General features: G+C 39.5%; 1 protein-coding gene across 1 annotated transcript in view; it reads right to left on the minus strand.

Annotated features, from left to right (window-relative positions):
• ARID1B (AT rich interactive domain 1B (SWI1-like)) overlaps window positions 1–27,194 on the minus strand; it is a 304,313-nt gene that overhangs the window by 240,927 nt on the left and 36,192 nt on the right. Inside the window, 1 exon segment of the mRNA XM_009997342.1 lies at window positions 14,774–14,920. Within this exon segment, the coding sequence (XP_009995644.1) occupies window positions 14,774–14,920 (147 nt within the window).

Below are 27,194 nucleotides of genomic sequence, written 5' to 3' on the forward strand. Positions count from 1 at the left end.
TCCCTACACCATTTGAGAATGGAAGTCAGGACCCTGTGCAGCAGCCAAGAGGAGGACACAGCCCTAAAATAGAAGACAAATCTGCTAATCTCTGAAGGGACACTACAGAACAGAACGAAGGCAACTGCTATATTAGGGGCTACAGAAGGGCATTCCTTGTTATCACTTAGCCAAATATCTGTCGATTCTGTTTAGGTAAATACTTACCAACACATCTCCCATCTTTCCACATTCAAGAGTAAAAAGCTGCAACATAAAAAACCCCCAAACTTATCAGAATGCTGACATATCCCTAATCCAGCCAACTTCTAGTCCAACCTTCGTCCCTCACACATCACCTCCCAAGTTGCATACTCTCTGGCAGCACAAAACTGACAACAAAGGACAGCCAACTTGTTACAGGAATACTGCAGGTAGGGCTGCACTCAGGAAAATGTTATGCCCAGGGGCACAGGCAGCACAAAGTCTCACACAAGAAGTCAACAGAATGTAGCCCTGTGGGGAGTGATCTGCTAAGGACAAAAGCACAGAGGTTTGCTTGAATCCTGGGCAGATGGTCTGCAGAGATCCTGCAGGATGTAGCTGGACTCCTGAAAAGATCCTGTCTTGAATTTTATGAATCAGAAATTGAAAAAAAAAATTAAAACCAAACAAAAACCCTAAAGCCTTGAAAGAAAGAGTAGTGGGTATATGGACGCTGGAGATCACTGTGCACAAGCTAGCAAGAAAGTCTCCTACTGCACAAAGGGAACAGGCAACTGCAAGAGAGAATTGTTTGGTAGGTCCCAGCATCTGCTACACCACAAAAAAGAAGAGAGTGCGAACCACCAGAGGTGGATTACCGGTGCAGTACTCTCCTCTTCAACATGCTAGTCTGTGTTTACCTGATGAAGTAAATAAACCCTTCTCACAACTAGAATATGTAAATCATTTCAAGCCAACCCCCTATCACCACCATGGAAACCTGAATGGAGACAAGGAAAGCAGCTGTCCTGAAGTACTGGCATCTGCCTCAACATGCTGATGCTATTTGTTCACTGTCTCTTCAGTGGGGCTGGCAAGAAGTGACTGCTTATCTTTCAGGCAGTTATAATTTCCCCACAATTGATCTATGGCAGGGTTGTGCCCTCAAAAACGAATATGATACTTTGCCTCACCAATTTAATTTTGGTCTTCGTCTTCATCACAGGTACTAGAGGGAGTCAAGAGCTTCAGAGAAGTGCCAAAGCAAAATACTCCTTTCCTTTTACAAAAGCAGACAACTCAGCCAGCAATCATATGTAACTCCTCAGAGAAAAATCCTACCATGTACCTGGAGAAATCTGGAAAACCTGCCAGTTTGGATGTCTCAGGTGTAGACCACTCACTGCCAGTAAGACACTTTATTTTCTTTTTCAATGCTATTAACACCTTCACTTCCAAGATATCTGCAGTTTCATTCTAAAACTTCCTATTTTCTAGTTTGTTTGGTCTTTTTAAGCTAATATAAAAATAAATTAAAAATTCTACAATGAGAACATAATTTTCTCCCTTCAGGGTCCCAATTATCACAGAATGACAACTAAGTGCAGTCTTCAGGCACCGGAGGAGGAAGGAAAAAAAATGTACTTTGTGTAGCAGGCAGCAGCTGATACAAAAGGTAGTTAACTCAGGAAAGCAAATACATTATTATGGCTCAGTCCATCAAAACTCTCAGGAACTTATTAGAAACACAGACTACCTGTCTACCCAAGGTTTTACCCTGCAGAATACACTGAAAGCATTGTAAATGTAGATAGGGTCAAAAAAAGACCCCTGCATCTTAGAGGAAGAACACTGTTTGGACAGCCTAGCTTCTAGTCACGTACCAGGTAAGCCAACTAACTAACAGGAGAGAAGGGTCTCTCTTCCTAAATGCTCTAGTCCATTTTCATGTGTCTCATCTATATGGCCTCCAGGAGCCACATTAAGCAAGCAAAGCAGGAAGAGCTTCAAGATGAAATCATTCTCAGAAACCCTTAGCTTGCTATTCTCATTCTGCTACTACTGCATTCCATGGATCACAGAGCATATCAATAGTGGATTTAATCAAAACCAAGACATTCTTTCTAGTTTTCTTCTCTCATACTTGCAACACACCACATGAAAAAAACAGGCGAGTTTGAGGTTTGTATTAAAATGTGACTGTTGCACATTGCACAGCCTGATTAACAGCTGTCAGTTCTTAAATTACAGGCAAAAAAGTAGTTTCTTTGTTCTACAGATGTAAAGTTCCAGTGCGGATTAAGAGATGAGACAGAACCTGAAGTGGTAATCTGAAAAATATAACTTGGAAATAAGGGGTGAAATTAGCATTTTATTTCCATGAATTTTCCCATGTTTATAAAGTTTTTTTGGCTTTTCCTAAAAACTCCTACAAGGCTGGGCAGTCCAATCATGCTTTCATTTTCTACACCCACTCCTGCCCATCCTTTCACTGACAAAGCTGTATTTATTGGGGGGAGGAGGGGAAGGCAAGAAAGAAGGAACAAGAATCCTGGCAGTTTTACATGTCCTTCCTTCTAGTCTCTTGGGACAGACTACCACATTAATGTGATGACTTACAGATTTTGTGCCATCCAGTGTCCCACCCTGCCACACTAGCCCTTCCTAAAACTCCAGGAGGAACGCATCTCTTCAGCAAACCCGAGACACCAAGCTGGGCTGAGAAACAGCTCTGCTCCCCGAAGAAAGAGCTACACCCTCGATACAAGGCAAGAGAGGGGCAGGATTTAAAAACCTGCCATCCCTTTCAGCTGAGGGGCTCGGTGCCCCGGAGGGCAGGCAGGCGCCCGGGAAGCTCTGCCAGGCGGCAGAAACGAGGTCAGAGCACTGCCCGCAGCTTACAGAGGAGCTGGAAGCCTGAAGCCAGCTTACAGAATAAAGAGAAAAGCTGCACCAAGAGCAGCTGCTGCCTCTAGGCTAAGCTAGCTGGGTGCCCAAGGATGAGACTTCCTCACTTGAGACAGGGAAACATTTCTTCTGTGTTTTCTGTAACTGCGCTTCAAGGTAAAAGCCAGGACTCAGTCTGAAGGCTCATGAAAACCTGCTTGTCTCTGAGGAAGGATTGCAAGCAACACCCAAAACATCACTGAGGTTGCATTAAAAAAACACTGACATAGAAGCTATACAATCTTATGGACAACATTTATATCAGAGTTCAGTGACACCTGGTAACTTACTCCTTAGTACTACACAACAGCAGTCGCTTAAAATACATTATTGAAATTAGGTTTACCTATTGTTTTATGAACAGCATGATCACAGGAGAAGGAACTGAAGCTCAGACACAAAGAAACATGTAATAATTTTGGTAAAGGTTTTCTCAGCTGGATTCTACTGTTTTGGTGAACTTATTTTTTCAGTATGTGAGAGGGTTAGCATGTTACATTTTGGGCTACTGGAGGCAGAGAACTAGCTCTGTTGCCATTCTCTCTTTCTCTGGTGTCTCTGAAGACAGAGTCCAGGGAGTGGAAAGAGAACAATAATTTACAGAAAGAGAACAATAATTTACAGAAGGAAGCACCCAGCAGCAGAAGCAGTTCAATGGACTTCACAATGCAACTGTTTAAACCAACAGCAGCAAATTATTTCCTTTATCTTTGAGGTAGAAAAGTCTTCACCACCATCACCACAACCATGAATTTTTCGAAATAAAGTATTCCCAACTGGGCTGGTGTTGGGAGTGGCAGAAGGAGGGTGGAGAGGGTTGGAGAACTAGTGAAGCAAGTGATGAAAACTTAAAACTGAGACCAGACCACTGACTACTCTTTAATAAAGTGGAAAAAAACAACCAAACCAAAACAAACCAACCCCACAAAAAAACCCCAAAACACAAACAAGAAAACCCCACCACTAAACAGTGACTTTCATTACAAGTCAGTGAAAAGACTGCTAGGTAATAAAGCAACAATAAGTCTCTCCTTTTTTGTGAGGGTGAAGGAGCACAATCTTTATGTACTCTGTAAGCAGACACCCCAAACCTAAACATATCCACTTAGTTATTTAATTTTCTACCTAAGGCCATGCATGTGAAAGATACCTAAGATGGGTGCTGGGCAATCAGGGAGAAGTACAAGACATGAAAGGAGAGGCTGTGCTCTTGCAGAGATTGATCTATTGAGGGACCAAGACCAACAGTTGTTTTCCTCTGTCCCACAACAAAAGCATCAAGCAGTTCTGTCAATAAGTAAAGGTAAACTTGATTTTTAAGTGGTATGTTATTTATTTTCATTTGCTATTTAATTCTTTGTAGTCCATATCTGGTTGCAACACGTAAAACACCCTGTAAGATTTCAACTGTACACTCCAAAATCCACTACAGTGGGAGAGAAATGCAGTAGAAGGGGAATAGTGGAAAGGATAATGAATACATATAAAATATATGCTGACATATATTCAGATAATACATTTTCTTGGCAAAAATTTCCCCATTCAAAATGCAGAAAATAAAACTGAAGATATGTACACTGAACATCTTCAAATATTGAAGAAAGTATAGGCAGTCAGAAAAAATACAGTTGTAAATTTTATGCCAGGAAATATTAACAAACTTTTTTCCCCTACCTCTGAGGAAAATAATGTGTGTTAATTTAAAGACCATAAGGGAATATTGCTGCATTGCAACTGGCCATGAGCTGTAATTTACAAAACCACTAAAATTTTGAATATATATGGCTCAGAGAACTAAAAAAAAAAAAACAACCAGAAAATAAAAAGCCCTACCACTCAGATTTATTAATACTTTCCAGACTTTATAACTTTATCACTCAATTCATTGTACTATTTGGATTTTAATTTTCTGCTTTAAACAGGATTTGTGCATTCATATTCTAAAACATTTATATCAGCAAGTTTGTCTACAAAAAGCAATTAGGTTAATGGATCATAAAGTAAAATATTACATGATCAGATATCCTTTGATGAACTCACTTTTCAGTTTAACTTACTACTAAATTCTAAAGGTATGGATAAAATTACTTCTGGGATATTCATTTGGCTCTCAGTGTAACAGTAAAAGAAAATCATCACTGAGTGGTAAGGGGAGCAACAATAGTTAGGATCACTAATCTCCTAAACAAAATAGTTTTTACCAGCCTGCATTCCAATAGTTGCACTATCAAGTTAACTAATTGACTCCTACGCTAATATCTAAATGCCAAGCAATTAATGGCACTGAATTATAAATGGTTTTGTCTTTGCTCTTGTAGAGTTATTTTATAAAGTGAATGCAAGTCTATCAATTCACTGATTTAATGCAGGCTTTGTGAGGTTAATATTCCCAAGCAATTGCAAAATAAAGAACTGCTTTAATTAACCTTCTGTGTTTTAAATACTGAGAGAAATTGGAATTCAGAAACTTTAAATACCACCACCATAACAACAACAATAATACTTCGTGGATCAAAGCCAAACCACTGATTTGAGAAATACATCTGAACACGTGTATCTCACTGTAATTCTAAACTCATTAAAAAGATTTTTCTGTAAGCATAATGTACTAAACCCATGATAGATTTCATGTCATTTTTGAGATGAAAAATCTTTCCCTTCAGGATTATTTACTTATAAATACTGAAGCTTTTAGTTTTACACAATTACTCAGCATCCCACCTTTTGCACTAGAATGCTTTGCAAGATTTTTTTTTTTAGGGATGTGTGACATTACTTGCTGCATCTACAGTGATTGTATGTAAATAACAGACCACTTTAAAAAAAAAGGAGAAAAACAGGACTTCCCTTTCCCCCCAGACTAAATTCTCTCTCTTTCCAATTTAGCTGAACAGAGGCTCTTATTGCCTGAGTTTCATTATGATATTGTATGCTAACTTCATTTTACTACACAAAAACCCTCATCACTCAGGCCTTTCTGCATTGCTCATCTTACAAGAACAAGAGCTGCAGCATGTCTACTAGGTTTACAAAGATACAAGAACAGGGAATAAAAATTAAAACCCAGCAGGGTACAGGTGGTCATGAACCAAACAGGTTGGCATGTGCTCTGACCCATCTCCTCTGACTATCTGGCCAGATATCATCAAGCTCTCAGCAGCAGTAGTTGCCTGAAGAGGTGCTCTTGCTGCTTTCTCTGGAGAAGAAGGCCGACCTTCACCATCCCTCCTTCAAGCTATGACCAAGGGAAGAGCCTCCTCTCAGCAGAAAACCATTAATAGACGAACAGAGCAGAAGAACATACAGACCGGGAAAATAAACGTTTAACTACAATGAGGGAACTTGAAACTGAGGGTGCCCTAGAATTGTTAAGATGGCACAGAGGCAAACAAACACGTCCCTGACAGCTCTTTGGAAGTTTATAAAACAGAAACATAAATAAGTTTCCTACATTTAAAGCATAAACAACAGCACCATCGTGAAAAGATAAAATACTCCTTTCCCAGTAGCATCACTTAACAAATCCAAGTTACTACAAAGACAGATATGGGATAATTATGCACACTAACTTTAAAGGCTTCAGACCTAACAGATTGGAGTTGATTTTTATTTGGCTAAATCAATCGCCATGTCTGTAAACGCTCACTGTAAAATAACACGGCCAAAAAAGTCTTCTCAAAATGTTTATGCAGTTTTTTGGGTTTGGTCAACATGCCTTCAGCAAAAATCAGCCTGTGCTCCTGTGAGTGGTGCTCTGTGCTATGCCCTCAATTTTGTGTTTGTGTTCAGGTGTGACTTTATTGACAATTATCCTTACTTTTTCTGCTTGACTCTATTCCTGCGAACTACTTGGCTATGGAAGATCGTTCTCCAAGTCTGACAAGGTAGCACCTATTATAATCTTATAAATACAGATATAAATCACTGAGAAGAAAAGCAAAAGGTCTGACGCATTCCCTGGAATGACAGAAGCAATGCTCAGCAAACAGAACATGCCCCAAATGGACAATAAACAGTTATTCCCACTACCGGGAGAACATGTAGCACAACAGGAGACACAGCTTCCCTGGACTCCTGAGCTGAGTAAGTAACCTCCACCACACAGATAAATACCCATATGCTTGACACTTACTTGCTATCATAGCAGCATCACAACTATGAAATTAGACTGTATAAAAGCAGAAATCTAACTGGCAAAGGCTTCAGGAATTCACTGAACCTACACAGGTTCAAACTTCACTTGCCCTTCCTGAAAACATTATGTGCTCAAAAAGGATAAATTTTAATGCACAAAATTAGTTCCTAACTACTTCAACAGTTTGTTTGTTTTTAAATCACTTTAGTGTTCAGCAAGGCAAGGTGACAACTGCCTTTCAGAGGTGCTGGCCACTGGTGGCTTGTCTAGAAGTCAGGATTTAAGTTGTGGTGTGTGAGTTTGGAAGTCAGGTGTTGAATGCCTGCTCCCTCCACATGCAGCCAAGCTTTATTACAGATAAAAAAAGTCAAGGTTGCAGTTTGCCTTTTAGCATTTATCTGAACTCTCTGAAGTAGGCTAGCAACAAAGGGTGCAGCACACCAAAATGGATGCCTTCATGAAAAGTTATACTGTTGTTTTTCCTTGTCTCTAATTTTAGGTCCCACAGAAAGGAGGCTGGAAAAGCTGGCAGAGGCATGTAGATCTGTATGAGATTTTCCACCTAGACTTTTAGTTGTTATGCATTTCTCTGGACACTACAAACAAGCAGCCCTGGTTTTTAAAAGCCAACCAACAATGACCCATCAGAAGCAAAAGTTCTTAGTGTAGTATTTGGGGTTGAATGGTTTAAAGGAATAACTTACTTCTAAGCTAAAAAATAAGCTAAAAACAAGTCCAGAATTTTAAGACAGCATGAATATACACAGGGCACCAGGGACCTCTGTTGCTGAGAGCACCAAAGCCATGAAGGATTTATGGTACACAAGTAGTGGTGCCAGACACTGCCAATGGGGGCAGGCAACAATCTCTTCTGGACATTAAATCTGATAATGAGTTCTCATATAACTGTAATAGACAACTTCCACAAAGAATGCTTTTCTGTATGCTTGGCAACAAATGTTCGATTAACCTCCAAGGTTGTTCTTTCCCAGACTTCATGTGGTTCATGAAACAACAAATATTAAGTGCAACCACTCAACTAGTGGCAGTTGATCACAGACACAAGGGTTAAGAGGACAGAAGGACAATTTTTGCTACAACTTCAAGCCATGGGTATTAGCCATATGTTACTTGCATGGTGCCATATATTCCAAGAGAAGTCTAAATTAAATTCAATAACTTAAAAATGAAGATCTTATTAAAAAGAACAGTGGCACTGAGGAATAAAACTTACATTTGGACTCACTGTGGATTGTCTGTATTACTTAAAATTTGGTATTTGCATGTAACACAACTACTCCTAACTTAAAACAACAGTATTTTTGCACAGTGTTACACCCTAAAACAGCTTGACAATGTTAATTAACATGCTGTTTATTACACTGTTAAAAGACCTCTAGCAGCTCACATTGAATTTAAAAACAAGACTTATCCTCACTGTACCAAAATCACTTTAATAATTTGATGCATTTTGCCACAATACAATTTGTTCTGGTTTTGTGACAGTCATACAGCTTGGACATGAAAACAGATTAATTAGTTTCACATTTTGTTCACATTTTCAAAGACTGTTTAAAATTGGGTAATGTTTTATCTGTCTACCTTGCACTGACTCAACGCTAGAAACAGATGTCCACCAAGAACATTCTCATCATCATCTCAGGCTTGCAACTGAGTCTAGTTCAAACCACTGTCACCAGTTCAGGAACAAATCTGAGATTTATGGTCTCCACTGATCCTAGTTTGAAGAACTGGAGAGATGCTGCAGCACCTTGCAGGGGTGTCCGTGGTCCCCAGCCCTCTGCTCAGAGAGACCAACTGAGGCACCACCAGAGATGCCCCTCACCTCATCAAGCACACTGCCCTCCTGCTTTGGATGCCTTCCTATCTGGGACCACAGAAAAAAAAAAATCACAAATTCCTACTGGCCTGAATGGCATTAATACCCCCAGCCCACCCTCAGAAAAGAAACACTACTCTAACCTTTATTTGTCCTATGATATTTTGGGTTGGAAAAAAAATCTCATGATGATCAGCAGGTCTTATCAGTAAGTAAGGTATTACACTGGGGAAGGAAAACAAAGTTTTGGCCAGCTTTTAGAACATTTTAATAAAACCTAACAGTGAGGGAGTCCTGTTTGCTTGCTTGTTTATAAAACATTTTATGGTTTTAAATAAAAACAGACTAAAGACTGAGCCTGAACTACTTGACTATTGCTTTAAGGTATTTAAAAGAAATTCTAGCCACACAGGAATGGTGTAAAAACAGAGTCTCTTCATACACACTGTTAACCAGAAGGGCCAATGCTCCAGGAAAGGGCATATACAAGCCTCACCTCAAGGACCTGCCACATTTTTTTCCCCTTTTTATCTCATGCTTGCACATGAGAAAAGAGATGAGTATAATCCCACTGTATTCTGGAAACTTGCAAGCAGATAGCTTCCAGTAAAGATGACTTCTGGATACCAGTAACAGGAGTTGAATAAAGTAACTATTTTTGTTTAACTAAGACTAATGCCATTAATTATCTTGCAGATGTATTTCATCTGTCAAAAAGTTACATCGTCCCAACTCATAAAATAGGACATTAAACCTCAAAGGCAAGATCCTCTCTCAGTACACATGCTATATAAAACCAAAAATCTACAAACATGGCTGTTTAAAAGCCAGTTGAAAAGCATAACCCAAAACATACATCACACTTATCTTAACAAAATAGTGTTTAATGATGACAGTTTAAGTTTGCAATTACATGACATTCTTGAGCAAAATATCACTTCTACTTATGGCAAAAGATTTAGAACTGCAAAAACAACTGAAGCATTTATTCATTTATATGCCATTTCAAGATGAAAAACCCTGCCAAGGGCAACACTGTAGTACTACAGCACATCTTTTTTTTTTTTAAGAGAAGGTAAAAAGAAGTTTAAAAAAACCCAACTAAGGTGATATCTGCATCTATTGGCAATCTCTAATGATCAATGAATCTGCTACAACAATAAATGTGCTTAAAACAAAGCTTTTCCTTTAATAGTTTTTACACAGCAGGCACTTCGTATGAAGAGGGGATGACTAATGGTGACTTATAGTATGGCTCTATAGTAAACTATGCCAGTATTACTATCAAATCACCTCTTAGGAAACTCCCTTTCTGCCCATCATGTAATCAATTTAACAAAGATCTAAACAACTTACAGTTCAAACATTCAAATAAATCCCAGTCTCCTCCTTTCCCTCTATGCTTATTAGAAGAATGTAAAGTCACAAGTCACTGGAACAGTCCCAGAAATTGTTTTATCTGTTTACTTTTGTTGACAAGGTTGCATATTGAATTCAAGCAAGTCAAGGAAAAGGAACAATCGCTTCACACTTCTACAATACATGAGAAATAAAGACAAGTACCAATTCCAAGGCACAACGCTACGAATTATACCTGACTGCAGAAGCTTGCTCACATTGTGTTTAAAAGCAAAAATAAAACATTATCATTAAAAATTTCCTATCAGTTTTCTCCCCATAACAGAATACCCAGTACACCACACTACACGTTTTTATGTAGAAGGAAATGGGTGGCAAGAAAAAGTCCATCATTCATCCAGAATAAACACTACTTTTAGCTTGATAATACCCAAGTAAATTGGCAAATCTACAATGGAAATTAAGAAAATACAATAGGAAAAAGGCAAATGACTGAGAAGCCAAGCCCTCTTTCTCTCATCTGGCATCTCTCTAAGTAAAACCAGTTCAATCACATTCACATAAAGAAGGTGGCAATCATGGAGATGGCTCATCTACCCTAAACCAGAAGATGACAGTTCTTCACCTCAAAGCTGGTTCCCTGCTACAACCAAGATCAGCTTCCAGCCCATCAGGTACAGAATAGCTCAAAAACTCTTTAGGACAAGGACCACCTTTTTGTTATGTACATGGAGAATGACCACAATAATAATGTCCTTATCCACAGCTGAGGCTACCATGAACTACTTCAATATTTTTTGAGTGATCTTCTCTTTCTTCATTGTCTACCCACGCTCTCTAGGAAAAACACAGTCTGAAGTTTTGCCATAATTCTGGCTAACCAGCATGAGGCAAAAAACATCCTTCAGAGGCCAGTGTCTCCTCTTGAGGCCAACATCCTGAAACGATTGACTTTAGACATTCTTTAAAGTTGTGACCATTCAAAACTAGGACCTGGGACCAATGTTGAGTACAAAAAGTAACAAAATCCGTATGAGGTCTAGAAAACTGTTAATGAAGAATACAGAAAACATGGAGGAAATTTATTAGCAAACTGGAAAGAAAGAGCAAAACTAAGAATGACAGACACAAAGGATGACAGATGGTATGATGAAGACTACTCTAGTTTTCTAACAGACCATTCTTGAGACAAGGGGAAGAGCAGCCATGGAACCAATCTGGAGATAGGGAAAAGGAGCAAGTACCAAGATGTTAAGTAGTACTTATTATTTATATGAAATAGTCCCACGTACACAGAAATACTCAAGAAAATTACTGTGTAATTCAGAACCTGGGATTAGAGATCAAAACTTTCAAGTTTGAGCACTACTGAAGATGAGGATAACCAACCAGCCATTCACAAACCAAGGTCCAGAGAGACCTTGACAGCCTTGAGAGGTGGATTTGTGCAAATATGCATGAAGTTCCACCAGGCAAAGTGTAAGGTCCTGCCTGTACCTGGGTCTGGGCAATCCCAAGCAAAAATACAGGCTAAGTGGAAAATAGATTGAAAATAGTTCAGAGGAGAAGGACTTGGGGGTGATGGTGGCTGAGAAGCTCAACGTGAGCCGTCAATGTGCGCTTGCAGCCCAGAAAGCCAATTGTGTCCTGCGTTGCATCAAAAGAAGCGTGGCCAGCAGGTCAAGGAAGGGGATTCTCCCTCTTTATTCAGTGCTCTTGAGACCCCAGCTGGAGCACAGTGTCCACTTCTGAAGCCCTCAACACAGGAAGGACATGGAATCATGGAATCACAGAACTATTCAGGTTGGAAAAAACCCTTGGGATCACCGAGTCCAACCATCATCCCTGCTCTACAAAGTTCTCCCCTAAACCATACCCACCAACACGACATCCAAACGACCCCTAAACACATTCAGGGATGGTGACTCAACCCCCTCCCTGGGCAGCCTATTCCAATGTCTAACCACTCTTTCTGTGAAATTTTTTTTCCTAATGTCCAGTCTAAACCTCCCCTGTTGCAGCTTGAAGCCATTCCCTCTTGTTCTGTCACTAATTACCTGTGAAAAGAGACCAGCACCAACCTCTCTACAGTGACCTTTCAGGTAGTTGTAGAGACTGATGAAGTCTCCCCTCTGCCTCCTCTTTCTAAAACTAAACATTCCCAGCTCCTTCAAGTGTTCCTCATAATATTTATTCTCTAGGCCCTTCACCAGCTTTGTTGCCCTCCTCTGTACTCGCTCCAGCACCTCGGCATCTCTCTTGATTTGAAGTGCCCAAAACTGGATGCAATACTCCAGGTGTGGCCTCACCAGTGCTGAGTACAGGGGGAAATGGAGCTAATAGAGAAAGTCCAGATGAGGGCCATGAAGATGAACCAAGGGCTAGAGCACCTCTCCTACAAAGACAGGCTAAGAGAGTTGGGGCTGTTCAGCCTGGAGAAGGAAAGGCTCTGGGAGACCTTATAGCAGCCTTTCAGAACCTGAAGAGACTACAGGAAAGCTGGGGAGGGGCTTTTTACAAGGACTTGTGGTGAGAGGACAAGGGGTAATGGATCAAAACTGGAAGAGGGGAGATTCAAGTTAGACATTTGGAAGAAATTCTCTAGTGTGAGGGTGGTGAGACACTGGAACAGGTTGCCCAGGACAACTGTGGAAGCCCCATCCCTGGAAGTGTTCAAGACCTGGTTGGATGGTGCTCTGAGCAACCTGATCTAGTGGGGCGTGTCCCCGCCCATGCAGGGGGGTTGGAACTACATGATCTTAAAGGTCCCTTCCAATTCACATCATTCAATAATTCTGTGATCTTCTACTTGCCAATCTGTTCCTGCCTTTCTCTTCAAACATGTTCTTTGAAGATCATGAAATATGAAACGCTTCACTCTTGCCTTTTTGCTGTCCTGTGCTATCCCTCACTTCATTGCACAAAGCTTCAATTTCCTGACTATGGCAGCAAATGGTGTAACTGGATGGTGTATCAACAGAGTCTCTTGTTATAGTTGGTATGTTTTGTGTTTATAAAGACTAAAATACTCAATCTATTCAACTGTCAGTATTTAAAATATGATGAAGTGTCAGACAAAAAAAAAAATTAAAACCCACAAACTGTGATATGTAGACATTTAGAGAAGTTGTGTTTTTTCTATCTCATAAGCTGTACTATTAGGACTTTATCTGCTAAGACTCTACCAAAATGCCTATGAACAGTATTTTCAAGTAACAGAGAAATCAAGCATTTAATGCCAAAGTAAAAAGGGAGAAAATTAAATTTAAAAGACACAACTGCAATCTTTAAAGTAGCAGTTATATATTAATCCAAAAGATGGAAAGTGGTGACATTTACAAGAATATCATAGATACAATTAAGAATTCTATTTCATAAACCATCTAGCATTTTAATGAAAAAAGTTAATTCTCAATGGAGTTTTAAAATGCAGATGAAGAAAAATTAACATGTAATTACACAGTGAAATTATCATAGCTTTATTTTAAAATCAAGGGAGGGGAACCTCCTGTATCATTGCTACTTACAGCATCTTTTGTTAGTTTATTTTACACGCTATTTTCATTTCAAGCTAAGGCTTCTACATTGCACCAGCATTATCCCAAAGCGTTAATCAACCATGCCTGACAAAAATCCCCAATGACCTGCAGCAAGTGCTGATGCTTCCACTAATACCCAGTCTTGAGCAACTCACTTTTGTTAGATTTCCCAGGACAGCGAGTATGGTTTAGCTTCATTCTTCCATTTCCAGATCACCTCTCTGTGATTACCAAGAGCTGAGACTGCAGATAGAACTGAGCCTACACACTCGGCTGCATCAGCTCTGGACCTCCACTGTGCTCAATATCTAAACTCCAGGCGATTCTCAAGCTCTGGGAAGCAGACCCCATACACTGTCACTTCTGATCTTAGTTAAAAAACAGAATCACTTAAATTTTAATGGCTACAAAGCACAATTTGAGAACAGTGATGGATACTGAATTACACAGTTTCACTAACTGGATGTGTCAACTGACATCATTCAAATTAATAGCTGTAATATAAATTAAAAATATGTCCTAAGAATCTCCCTTGACAAAGGAGCTCCAAAATGCCTTGAATTCATCTATCCTCAAATGAAATATGAAAACAAAACAAGATTGACCACATTAGATGCAAGAGCTCTCAACAAGGTCTGTGTTGTGAGAGAAAAACAAAACAAAAGCAAGGAAAACTAGCTCTAGCCTCCACTGACATCTGATCAAGAAACATTTATTTTTAAAAGCTGTTTTAATAGTTGCTGGGTTATCTAAACTGGCTTTATTATAAAACGCTAATACAAAACAAGGCCTGAAAGTACATGCAGATGTATTTGTGTGTATATCCCCAAAGACTTTTCAGAAGGATGTTGTCTGGTTCTGTGTTTATTTAATTTTAACACTGTTCTCTTGAAAAAGGCTCGGGTGGGTTTTGCTCATTTCACACAGATCATTTCTAGACTTCCAGCTCCAGTGTGAGTGTGATTGTCAGCTGTGGAGGACGGGGCTTACCTGCTGAGCCTGGTACCTCTGCTGGGCCTGCGACAGATACTGTGCCTGGGGGGGCAGGTGCTGAGGCTGCGGCTGCTGGTTGTAGTAGGGCTGCTGGCCCTGCTGGCAGTAGCCACTTACGCTTTGCTGACCATACTGAGGTGGTATCTGTTGGAAGAGCCAAGCAAAGCACAAAGGTGAGTCAAGGCACAAAAGGACATGAAGTCAAGCTGTATGACATCCATATGGCAACCTGAGCACAGGTGACAGCCTCAGCTATACACCTGATGCAAGAGTCCTACTCCTTTACTCAGCATTTCATGCAAGCCCTTAGATCCTCTTGCCCAAACAGGAGAAGTAAGCACAAGTGCTCTGTATAGTTACTCTTTTCAAGAAGAGATTCTAAGGAAAATGCTATGCTTCTGAACATCATGATCTCATAGTGCCCAGCCTGAAAATACAGAAGCAGTTTAGATATTTGCCCTGCATAGGCACACTGCTGAGGCAAACAGACAGAGGAAGCTTCCTGATGTGCTGACCCAAAAGTACAACTGTGGAAAAGAAAAAAAGGGCACAATTCTAAAATACCTATTGAAAGCCAAATACCTTTTTAAAATCAATAAAGTACTAATTTTCGTGACATTTTTTACCCCGAGGTTTTTAGCTTACGTGTTTTTAAGACATACGCAAAAAACCTTCAAGTTTGGCAGGTGTGGTTTTGTTGAGTTCAATCTCTCTCAGTCTCCTACTGTCTACTGGCATTAAGTCTTTAAAAAAAAAACAAACAGACACCAGTACAACAGAAAACAACCTGTTTACAGGTTCTATTAACAGACAAATCAACACACGTACCATGCACTGAGAACCCACATGCACACATTGAGAATTTTAAGTTATAACCAAAAGCCAGTCAATTATAATATCAGAGGAATTTTCTGCACCAGTTTAGTCTTATATCAATAGACACTGATATTTTATTGAGATACTTGAAAGCTTTCAATGAGCTCCTGATACTGTATCTGTATTGCCCCAGTTTTAGGTATCCAAGTTTTCCCCATCAGCAGTATTTAGTACAGTACATTTCAGATGGTCCTGCACATGCTTGTCATAAACAAATGTACTGGATACTTAAGCACATTGGATATAATTTTATCTCTGAATTGTTCCCACTGAGTCTCTGATCCACTGATAAATCTGTTCACTCAACATGTAAACACATACCTGTTCTACCTAATGTTACTACATGCATTCAACAATACAGTAATATTTGCTAGGCAAAAATAATACAATAAAGTCAAATCTAAACACCTGTGCAGGATGATCTTACTATCATAACTCGATCTGCTCGTATTACTTTTGCCCAAAGTCAGTAGTCCTATCCTTGCTAACTCCTAGGGTCAGCACTGTAACTCCATCTCTGCAAAATGTTCTCTTTGCTTGTGCTTTCATTTCCTTTACCATCATTTCACAGATACCTAGATGTTCCTGTGACAGAATTAACCCTTTCTAACAAATACTCTCTCTCTGCTGATGCATAAATGAGGCAGTTATAAAGCAAACTAAAAAAGGGTGTGTTGGAATATCATCAGGCAATCAGACAGTTGGAGTCTGGGATCTGACAGAAAACCACATGGTGATTTGCCTATTAGCTGCAAAGGTCACAGAGCCTGGACTGATTCCTCAGAAATTATGAGGAGAAACCTATATTGTGGTCCATCTGGGTCCCAGCAACATTAGGAAGAAAAGGAAAGATATCCTAATGGTAAAATATGGGCTTCTGGAAAGAAGAAAAGAATCTGAATGTCTGGTTGACAGGACGGTGACAAAGTAGGAGAATCATTAGGAAGTGGAGCATTTCTACAATGAAGATACTTGTATAGGAGGGCTGGAACATAGAAGCCAGGTCACTGGTACTGAAGGAGCAAGAGAGTGAAATTTCAACCATAAGGAGAAGGGTTTACAAGAACACATGGTTCAAAAGCATGGCATTGCTATGACAAATAAAGACATGGAGATTGTGGGTTATCAAGTGAAGATGCCAAGAAGAATCAAAGAATGAAAACAGACACAGATGACTGCAGAGTGGCAAGAAGAAAATCCAACAATACACTGCCTTGTACACAAACAAGAGAGTAGAAGAAAAACTGGATCACAGAAACATCAAACCTTGAACTAAAAGTGCTAGCAGTAGTACTATCAAAATTCTGGTAGAAGCGAAACAACTAGTGGGTTGCTATTCTGCATCATCCTAGAATACAAATACATAGGGAAGACAGCTGATGACAAAGTAACACTACACACTACACAGAGTTTAGAAACAAATCAAAACAAAACTCCATGTCACCAAGCAGCAGAGGTCTGTGGCTTGGTTGGATGAGGAAGAGCAAGTGCTGGGACCACCAGGCATGGCTGGACTGTGGCAATGCTGACAGCAGCACACTGAGTTAGAGCAGCAAAGGTACCATGCAAGATTATTTAGAGGGAGATTTCAACTCCTCCTATATAGATTCAGCAAGTGAACTACAAAGCAGAGACCAAAGTATCAGAAAACTGCCAAAGGTTGTTCTATGGAGCTGCTGGTCAGGGAACCTGCATGAGGAGTTGCTGCCTTTGGCTCAGTCCTGAGCAGCAGGTATGACCAACTTCCACATCCTACAGCTGCAAAACCACTACACATCAGCAATGAAACAGTTAAACTGAATATCCGTACAGGAACAATGGAAACCAAGGACTCTGCTACTGTAGTGCGTAACTTCAAGAAGTTTAACTACATAAAAAGCAGAAAGGTTGTTAAAAGGAAGCTCTAACAGGCAGCTACAAGAAATAAAACTGACTGGCAGCATCAAAGCTGCTTAACAACAATCACATGGAAAGCACAGAATCAGTATTCACCACCTATTAAGAAAGGCTTGAGAAGAGCAAAGGGACATCAGCATGGGCTCGTCACAGGTTTCTAGAAACAAAAAGGCATCCTTCAATGAGCCAACAAGTCCAAATGGGGAAAACAGGAAAGACTGTAAACTCTGGCACTTCAAATGTAATAAGGCAGGCCAAAAAGAACTGGAGGAACAGCTAGGAAAGGGAATCAAGTAATGAATCACTTCTTCAGACACATCAGGAGCTGGAGGTCTGCCAGAAAGTTTGAAATGCCATGTGATCATCAAGGTAGAAAAAGATTCAGAGAAAACAGCCATCACAGAGAAGCTTAATTTTTTTTTTGCACTAGTGTGGTCTGTGGAAAAATCTTGGGAGATTCCCATGCTGGAGGCCTCCTTTGTGAGGGATTTGATGAATGTGTCTGAATCTGATGGCACTGCTCATGGAAAAAACTGAGAAACAGTAAGAAATGCTCAAGATCATACACTATCACTGCAGAGGTCTAAACAAATTCAAGACTGAAATAGCTGAATTACTAATGACAGTACAAAATCTCTAACTTGGAGTTGCCTTTGCAGGTGAGAACTGGAGCATGGCTTTAAAAAAAAAAAAAAAAAAGACAAAAAAAGCAGAGACATGAGTAATTTAGAACTATAAAGGACTCATGACTGTTCTGGATAAATCAGGACAGGTAAGAATGAAGATCAAAAGACTTCTTGGTCTTCCCAGGAAGGGTCAAGCACAAAGGTTCAGAGGAATGTAAGACGAATGATCAAAGGTATAAAAAACAGATAGAAAGCCACAAAACCATTTTGTCCAACACAATAATCAGGAGGCATTAAAAGGTAGAAGCTGGGAAGTAAACTGCAAAACAGGAGAGAGATAAATTCTGTAGTCACAGAGGTAGCAAATGTTTAAAACTCCTTGCAAGTGATGTTTTGAAAGCTAAAAGTTTAAGTGGGCTCAAGCAAAGACTGGACAAGTTCACCAAAGATACATCCTCTGAGGGTTACCAAATATACAGAGCCACATCTGGCTTAGGAAGTCCCTGAACTGAAAATAGCTGGAGGCTTGGAAGAGTATTGGGGGAAGTATCACATGCTTGCTTTGTTCTGACTCTTCTCTAGGCGTCCAATTAAAGCCTCCACTGGAGGCAGGATATGGGGCTGCAGGAACCCTTCATCTGACCTGATTTAGCCATGCCTATGTTCCAACCACCTCTTTTCAACACGTATTTGTGTCCTGTGAGAAAGCAATGAAAACTTGTCTGTGAGGTACTAAATAACAAATGTAAGCAACCTGAAGAGGTAATAACACTTTGATTGCCAGAAGCTGGGAGACTGCTCCAATTTCTTGAGTGTTTTTCCTAGCACTCTGCTTCCAGACACTGACATTAAAAAAAAAAAAAAAGGTACTGGTCTCTTCTTCTGACCTTATGTATCAGTTACTTACATCGCAATCTTTCCCCCATATTCTCCCAATCCAAACTGGTTAACAAAAAACAACACAAAAACCAAACCAACCCAAATCAACAAGCATCAATAATCCTAATGCTCCCTGCACTTTTAGATGCTACACTGTTCAGTGCAAACAGCCATCACCACTGCCTTAGTCAAACATTCAGTATCATTTCTGTGGCTATTTAAATAACAAGCAACTACATGCAAATTAATCCTCCTGCTTTACTGGTGGGGATCACAAGATACCACTCATGGACAAATGTTTATTAAACAGCATATAAAAAAGCTTAATTAAAATCTCCCCAGAACAAAACAAATCTGAAGCCAATTACTTACAAGGCTCAGGAGTGACTGACCCAAGCATCCTCCTTCTTCATAAGGTAAACCCTAGAGCCCTTTCACCCACATTCTTTGTGGCCACATAATGCAGGAGATGAGAATTCAATAAACTTCTATATGCCTGCAGTAATGCACATGTTTTTGGGACAGTTCAAGAGAGAGCAGACACAAATTTGAATCTATTTCTAGGCAAAGACAGAAACTATAATAATTACTTTGCCTCCTATCTGACTTACACAGTATAAGTAGCATTATTTTGGGAGAAGTATGAGTGACCATCAGTGATTAAACCACTCAGAATGCAAACAAGGAAAGGATGAGAATAAAAGAGGAATAAATTGGCAGGCAGAATGAAGAGGTGGGAGAAATCAAATTAAACCTATAACTTAGCCCATTATCTTTAATTCCTGCTTGAACAAGGGGTCTTGTGGCAGACATTCTTTGTCCAGGTAATACCTTGATGGTAATGGAAGTTTTAAGCAATTTTTGCATGAATAATCCATAACTAATGTCAATGGAGAAGGATCATTAGAAAGATTACAGTCATTATAATTATTTTTTAAATTAAAATGTAACAGAATTAGCATGTTAGCATAGGTACACTAATAATACCACTAATACGCAACTACCGCACTTTTAACTCATGGAATCATAGAATCATTCAGGTTGGAAGGGACCTTAAGGATCATCAAGTTCCAACCCCCTGCCATGAGCAGGGAACCCTGCCACTAGATCAGGTTGCACAAAACCTCATCCAACCTGGCCTTAAAAACCTCCAGGGATGGAGCCATCCTAATGGCTAGATCCAGTTCAGTAACAGAAGAAAGTCCCCTATGGCCGAGTGACTCTGCCAAGTCCCTCTGGGACCCACCTGAAAATGCCAGTCACCACAACATGCTTGCTATGTGGAACGAGTCCTGGTGACACTGGTCATGGCTTCTCCTTGCAATCCATTTGGTGCCCAGCAAGTAAGGCAGACCCTGGATAGTGTCAGTAGCCAAACAGCAGCACAGTTCAGAACTCTCGAACCACAGTGTCATGATATAAAAATCTAGGGGGGGAAAGGGTGTGTTTGGCCTGATTAGCATTAAGCCCTACTTAGAAAGGAAAAACTTGACTCCAGAGGCATGGAGTGGAAATCAGGAAAAAGGCTGACATTACCTGATTCCATGGCTTGCTTTGCTGAGAAACAGTAAAATAAATCTGAAACATTGTGAAACAAGTGTTGCCTGCAGAAATCTAAACAGAAACAGTCCACTTTCCTAGCAACTATAACAATGTAATTACACAGAAATTAGAATACAAAATGTATACTGAGTGGCATTCCCAGAAAAACAAAACACCCCACCCTGTACTTCACACCAGGAGTAAACCAGCACATTCTTCCAGTCAACAAAATGTTATAGCCAAATTTAATCCTAATTATTTTAAGTTTACAGTGGTCACTTCAGTAGGAAAAAGATAAAGAAAGGTGTCACATAGCTCCCACCAAATCTTAAAATAAACCTTGTGATTTTCTGAAACATCTACTTGCTTAGTCTTATATGTCCAAAGCCAGACCTCTGCCAAAACACATGTATTTTCCCCTTGACAGTCAAACTGTGCATTTTCCTATATTTTTAATAGAAAGCTGTAAGGGAAAACTAACACCATGATTTTCACATACTTAAAAAAAATTAGGTTCACATTTTGAAGTTTCCATTCCATGTAAACTCAAGTCTTCATATGTACATTCAGCTGAACTGAAGAAAGAAGAAAAATATAATATTCTTATACAGCATGGGGAATTCCTTTGGCACAAATTCAGTGGAAGACTCTACCACAATCAGCGCAGCCTGGTCTCCTGTCCCAACCCCAGCGTGCTTGTACATTCAGTCTTCATGAAGGCTACAAGTCCTTCTCACTGAATGACCACAAAAAAAAAAAAAAAAAAAAAAAAAAAAAAAAAAACCAACAAAAAAAAAACACACCACCCTAAAAGGAAACAAAGTAACAACCTGGGTGTTAATGTCAAGGCTATTAATCTGATGTAAATCAGAAATCCTGATGCTAAGGCATTTTATTCATACATTCTTTAAATTCTATTGCTTCTCATAACTTAGCTTTGACCTTATGACAATACATTGGTCACAATGTTCACCCCAATGTTACTGTCTTTCTCAGACTGCTTGCCTTTACATTGAAGTATGAACTTTAAAATCTTATTAAGAGCCTTTGAAATATTAACACTGGCCTCATACTGGTCCACCCTCTGACCCAGAACAAGGAAGCAAAAGGATAAAAAGCATGTTTCTGTGTCACAGCCCAATAATCTCCATTCCAGAACTTGCAAGGTAGCAGATTTTGCAGAGTCATTAAATGTATGTCTATGTTGAAGACTGCAGTGCAGTACACAGATCCGCAAACTAGCTCAGACATTGCAAGGAGCAGATACCAAAAGCCGTGCTAGGTTAATTTGCCATGCTCTATAGAAGGGTGAATGAGGTCAGAGGGAGATCCATGCTTTTGTAAACAGACTGCTGCTTGTACACAAGCCAGTTCATTTTAAAAGGCAGCTCAAATATCTTTACGCTACACTGCAGTCTGCAATGCAGTCATACTCTGAGCTACTGTTAATGTACAGGACAGAAAGGACAGGACACTAAACACATGCCTTGTACTCCCCTTTTCCTCAAAAAGGGCACAGAAGCATGATTACATACCAGTCGTCAGTGCAATGCATATGGCATCAAATATGTACCTGTCATGCAGTGCTCTCAACATACTGCCTTTTACTGCAGCTTAAATCAAAGTAACTTGAGCTAACCCATTATTAGTACAGGCAATTTTCCTCTCTTTTAAAAAAGAGAAACTATAAAAAAATAGAATGTAAAAAACTACTAAGATTACATTATTAAAAAACTCTCCAGTCAGAAAATACAGATGTTAAGGTTCCAAAAGCAACATTAACTAAGCCACGTTGCACATATATAGCACCTTCTCTTTCTGATTTATGTTGTCAAAGGCATTTCATAAAATATAGAGGATGTGAAATGTGGCTCAGTTAATGTGGCTGCTAGAATCTTATCATTTATGTTTTCTGACTTCTTAGCTGTGCAACCTTCACATCTTATTAACATAGTTTTTTGCATAGACTGTAGTATGGAATAGTACTTATGTTTTATGTATTGACATATTTTTGATGTACTGAGATTTTGAGTAAGTTTGCTATTCTTCATGATGAGAACGAAATAAATAAAGACTACCACCACAAAATAGTCAATCATTTATAAGGCAAAGCAATATCTCTCCTTCAAAAAAAGAACACTTTGATTCCCTTGTCAGAAATTGATGAAAACTTCCTCTGCTGTAAATGCTAAATCTATGCCAATATCACAACCACCTCCCACTCCCACCTTCCCCTAAAAACAGCAAACAAACCAACAAAAAAATTTGCATGTTTTAGATGAGCTAAAATTAGTTTCAAGGAAGAGGTAAACAGCTGAGTCTAGAAACAATAGGAAGAAATTTTTGCTACACAAGAGCCCAACGGTGCTGATTTGTACACTGTGCTACAGTTAGAACTAATGCAACATTTGGTCTTTTCTGCAAATTAGCAGGTTAAAATATTATAATATCTAGTAAGAAATTTTCATATTTTATTATGTCCTTCCCCTCAGACCAACACTGTAGAGGAGACTGAGAATTTGCTGAGAAGGTATCTGGTTTTGTACTTTGCTTTCCTTCTTTTTTTCTTAATGTAATCAAAACAATTAAAAGGAATCACGTAATATGCTTAAGTAGCTTAAGTAGTAGATTTCCATTTTACAAACCAATATAAAAAAAAGCACATCAGAACTGCTACAATCAATGTGAGCCTCATCTGGTCCCTATGGTGTCTCCAGTTGTTGATGCTTCAATAAAAAGCATGTATGAAACCTCATCCCTCACTGCAGTAACAGAAATAAACTCACTTATGAAATGCCAGCAATTAAAGAAAAATGCAAAAGCCTGTACTTAGCCTGATTTTTAATCATATCATAAATAATTGATCACAGGACACTTCTTGTACATCTATGAATAGACCACAAAACAGGTTTCGGTCCCCAAATCCTGTATTTGCCATTTAGCCTCCAGGAACTGGTAACAGTTTTGACCACTATTTCTGAAATGGTGGTTAAAATAAAATATGGTTAAGAAAATACAGATAAACATTTTTCTTCGGACAAGTTTCGCAGTGCCATTCAAACCTTCTAAAGCAGGGAACACAAATGAGAGAGTTATGGATTGAGTCTGAACAGCAGGTAATCTAACCACATGAGTAATCCTCCATTTTTAAGCATTTATACACAGACAACTTCCAGCACTTAACTACTGGAGACTGAAAAATATTCCTGTAAAACAGCTTTCCTTCTGCATTTCTTCTGGCACACAACCTTGGTAGCTGGAAGAAATGCAGCCATTATTCTTTAATTGCAGTAATGTGAAAAGGCAGAACACACACAGACCCTGTTTACCATTGCTTCCCCAACATGTTGCACACCCTTGAGTTTTCCTTCCTTCTTCCAGCCTCTTTCAAGAGAGAAGAGGGCTTTTTAATTCATTCATGTGCTCTTACAAAGATATTACTCTTGATGAATTCTTGACATCTTCACCATTTCTAAGTTCAATAGCTTCCAGAGCTAAACCACTTAGGATCATTCTGAGCCCTTCAATGTACCTCTTAAAAATAGTAAGAGAAGAATATAGAAAGGTTGGAACAGGTGATCCTTGAGGTCCCTTCCAACTTGGCATTCTATGATTCTATACTCTTCCACAGGGAGTGATGCTGTGCACTCTTAAGCAAGCCATGCCTGTCTCCTTTTCCTGCTCAACCTTGTTTAGTTCCACTAGACTAACTGGCTTCACAGACCTTCACAGTGCACACATATACACACATTCCCTGGCAGCTGCTTTTTTCTTTCTTTATTCCTAGCCTGCACCTAAGGAGGAACAACCCCAGGCTAGCCAGCTGGAAAGCAGCTTATCAGAAAAGTACCTGGAGGTCCTGGTAGACACCAAGTTAAACACTAGCCAACAATGTGCTCTTCCCACAAATAGGACTACTGGTATTGTGGGTTGCATTAGACAAAGTATTGCCAGCAGGTCAAGGAAGGTGCTTCAACTCAACACTGGTGAGGTCACACCTGGAGCATTGTGTCCAGTTCTGAGGGGCTCCCCAGTACGAGAGACACCTGGACATGCTGGAGAGGGTTCAGTGAAGGGCCACGAGTATGATTAGATGGCCGGTGCACCTCACATATGAGGAAAACAGAGAGCACTGGGACTGTTTAGCCTAGAAAAGAGATGGTTCAGGGTGGTCTTAAGAATGTATATGAATACCTGATGGGAGGGTGTAAAGAAGATGGAGCCAGGCTTTTCTTAATCGTGCCCAGTGGCAGGATCAGAGGCATCAGGCACAAACTGAAACACAGGAGGTTCCCTCTGAGCATCAGAAAATACTTTTTCTATGTGAGGGTAAATGGGCAGTGGGACAGGTCTCTCAGAGAGGCTGTGCAGTCTCCATCCTTGGAGATACACAAAAGGCACCTGGACATAGCTGTGGGAAACCAGCTCTAAGGTGGCCTTGCTTGAGAAGGGGAGCTGGACCAGAAGACTTCCAGAGGCCAATTCCAACCATTCCAACCTCAACCATTCTGTGATTTAATATTGTGGAGCTGCTCCAAACATACTTCAATTTAATGTCTTGGTACAAAGTTAAAAGCCAAGGGGCACATCAAATTTCTGATTTTCAACAGAGAACCTCTCTAGTTTTGGCCCAGACATTTTGACAAGATCATCACTTTCCAGTTAGCCCCCACAGCTCTGTCTCCTAGGCTTGACTCAAACAGCAGAGCAGCAGGTTGCTGCTACCCCCCCCCATAAGTCATCTCCAGTTCCACTGGAGACACTACTAATCATGAAAAACTTGCCATAGATGTGTAGCAGGAGAACAGATTTACAGTTCTTTGTGTTCTCATTACAGATCTCAACCCCTAAATAGTGTCCACGGCATAGCAGGTCAGCACACCAAAGAGAAAGGCATGACCTCCCACAGCTATTGTTTAAGTTCAGCAATTTCTGTGACAAATGTAGTCATTTGTACAGTCTAAATTCTGCTAGTTTCTTCTACTACATCACAATCAAAAAATCACACTTTTCATCTGGACACTAAAAATTGCCCACAGCCAGGAATCCTAAGGCAGTGACTGGCTGAATCAACTGGATAAGAAAATTTGATTATGTCTCTACCAGTCCAGCATAATTTATTATGTTGCAGCATAGCATTCTCTTCCTAAGATCCCATTCCTGTAGGCTGATAAAGGCAAACACTCTGGAGTACTTACGCTTGCTTAAAAAAACAATACAAAACAACCCCTATCCAAAATCCTTCTTCTTTAGACGAGTTTGACCAAACAGCATCAACAAGAAAAAAAAAAGAGGAAGATGTAAATCTTCTCTGTGCTTGCTCTTCTTTCCCCTTCTCTAATGGAACACATAAAAAACAAGTCAGCCTCTTAAATAAGAGTACTTACATAATGGTCCAAACACTACTGCTTACAACTGTAATAGAGCTATGACATCAAATATTGCTACAAATATTTTTAAAAGAAACTTCCTTATAGCCACAGAGTTAAGATATTTGTTTTATTCAGTTTCTATTATTTATTTTGACCTATTACTTAGCACTGGAAAACATAAAAAAAACACTGACAGAAACATCAAGGACATCAATCTTACAAATTCATGGCTGAAACCATATAGCACATCATAATTTCTTAAACAATTAGTTTTATGATACTGAAAATAAGGTGATTATTGTAAATTATTCTCATATCAGTTACCACAAGCAAGTCTTAGAAACATTTGCTAAATGTACGTGAATAGAGATAATCCAACTCAAGTAACATTAGCCTCAAAATGGAACTGAAAAACAAACACGAACCTTTATAGTCATAATATCACTTATAAAAAATGACCTGTTTTGATTAATTGAAAATATTTACTGAAAACCTGACCATCAAGCTCATTCATTCTTTCTGCCAACCTACTAGAATTCTTTTTTTATTATTGTAAATAATCTTAAATTAAATATTGTACTTAATCTTTATAATACCAAATATTCTTTCTAAGCATCCAAGCATCTCCAGTATATCCATGCACGGCCTTTCCCTTTCTTGAAAGCTAAAACCATCCCTTCCCCTCCAAGACTGATGGTTTCAGGCTATTATCTGAACACCTATTTTGTTTAAGCATTCACAAAACAAATTCCTACACTCACAATAAAATGCTTCCTTCTCATTTATGGCCAGACTGAAGTAATATCTGTACACAAAATTAACACACAAGTGTATAATTGTAGTTTTACGCTCAAGTGTTCCAATTATGCACTTTAAAACACTTTAAAGGAGCCATCAGGAACATGCAATACCTCCAAACTGTAATGTCTAGAGGAGTGTCTTTTGACAAAACAGCTGCATTATGGGTAGATCTTTCCATTAAAAACCAAGAAACTAATCAACTTTGGGTTTTTTACTTCAACACCAAGACTGTAAAGAACAGTGGGACCTGTGTGGCACAGGGCATTTTGCCAAAAGTAACTGACAAGCAAGAAACTGAATAGTTCATTTTTATTTTGAGTACTAATGATATCCCAGGCAGCCTGTGCCTAAAAGTGCTAAGCACACAAGGGGCCCAGACTTGAGCTTGTTCAGAAAGGTGATTAAGGATGTCTGCACCACACAAGT

The sequence above is a fragment of the Chaetura pelagica genome, unplaced genomic scaffold, assembly GCF_000747805.2.
Source record: "Chaetura pelagica isolate M959 unplaced genomic scaffold, ChaPel_1.0 scaffold315, whole genome shotgun sequence".
Taxonomy (NCBI): Eukaryota; Metazoa; Chordata; class Aves; order Apodiformes; family Apodidae; genus Chaetura; species Chaetura pelagica.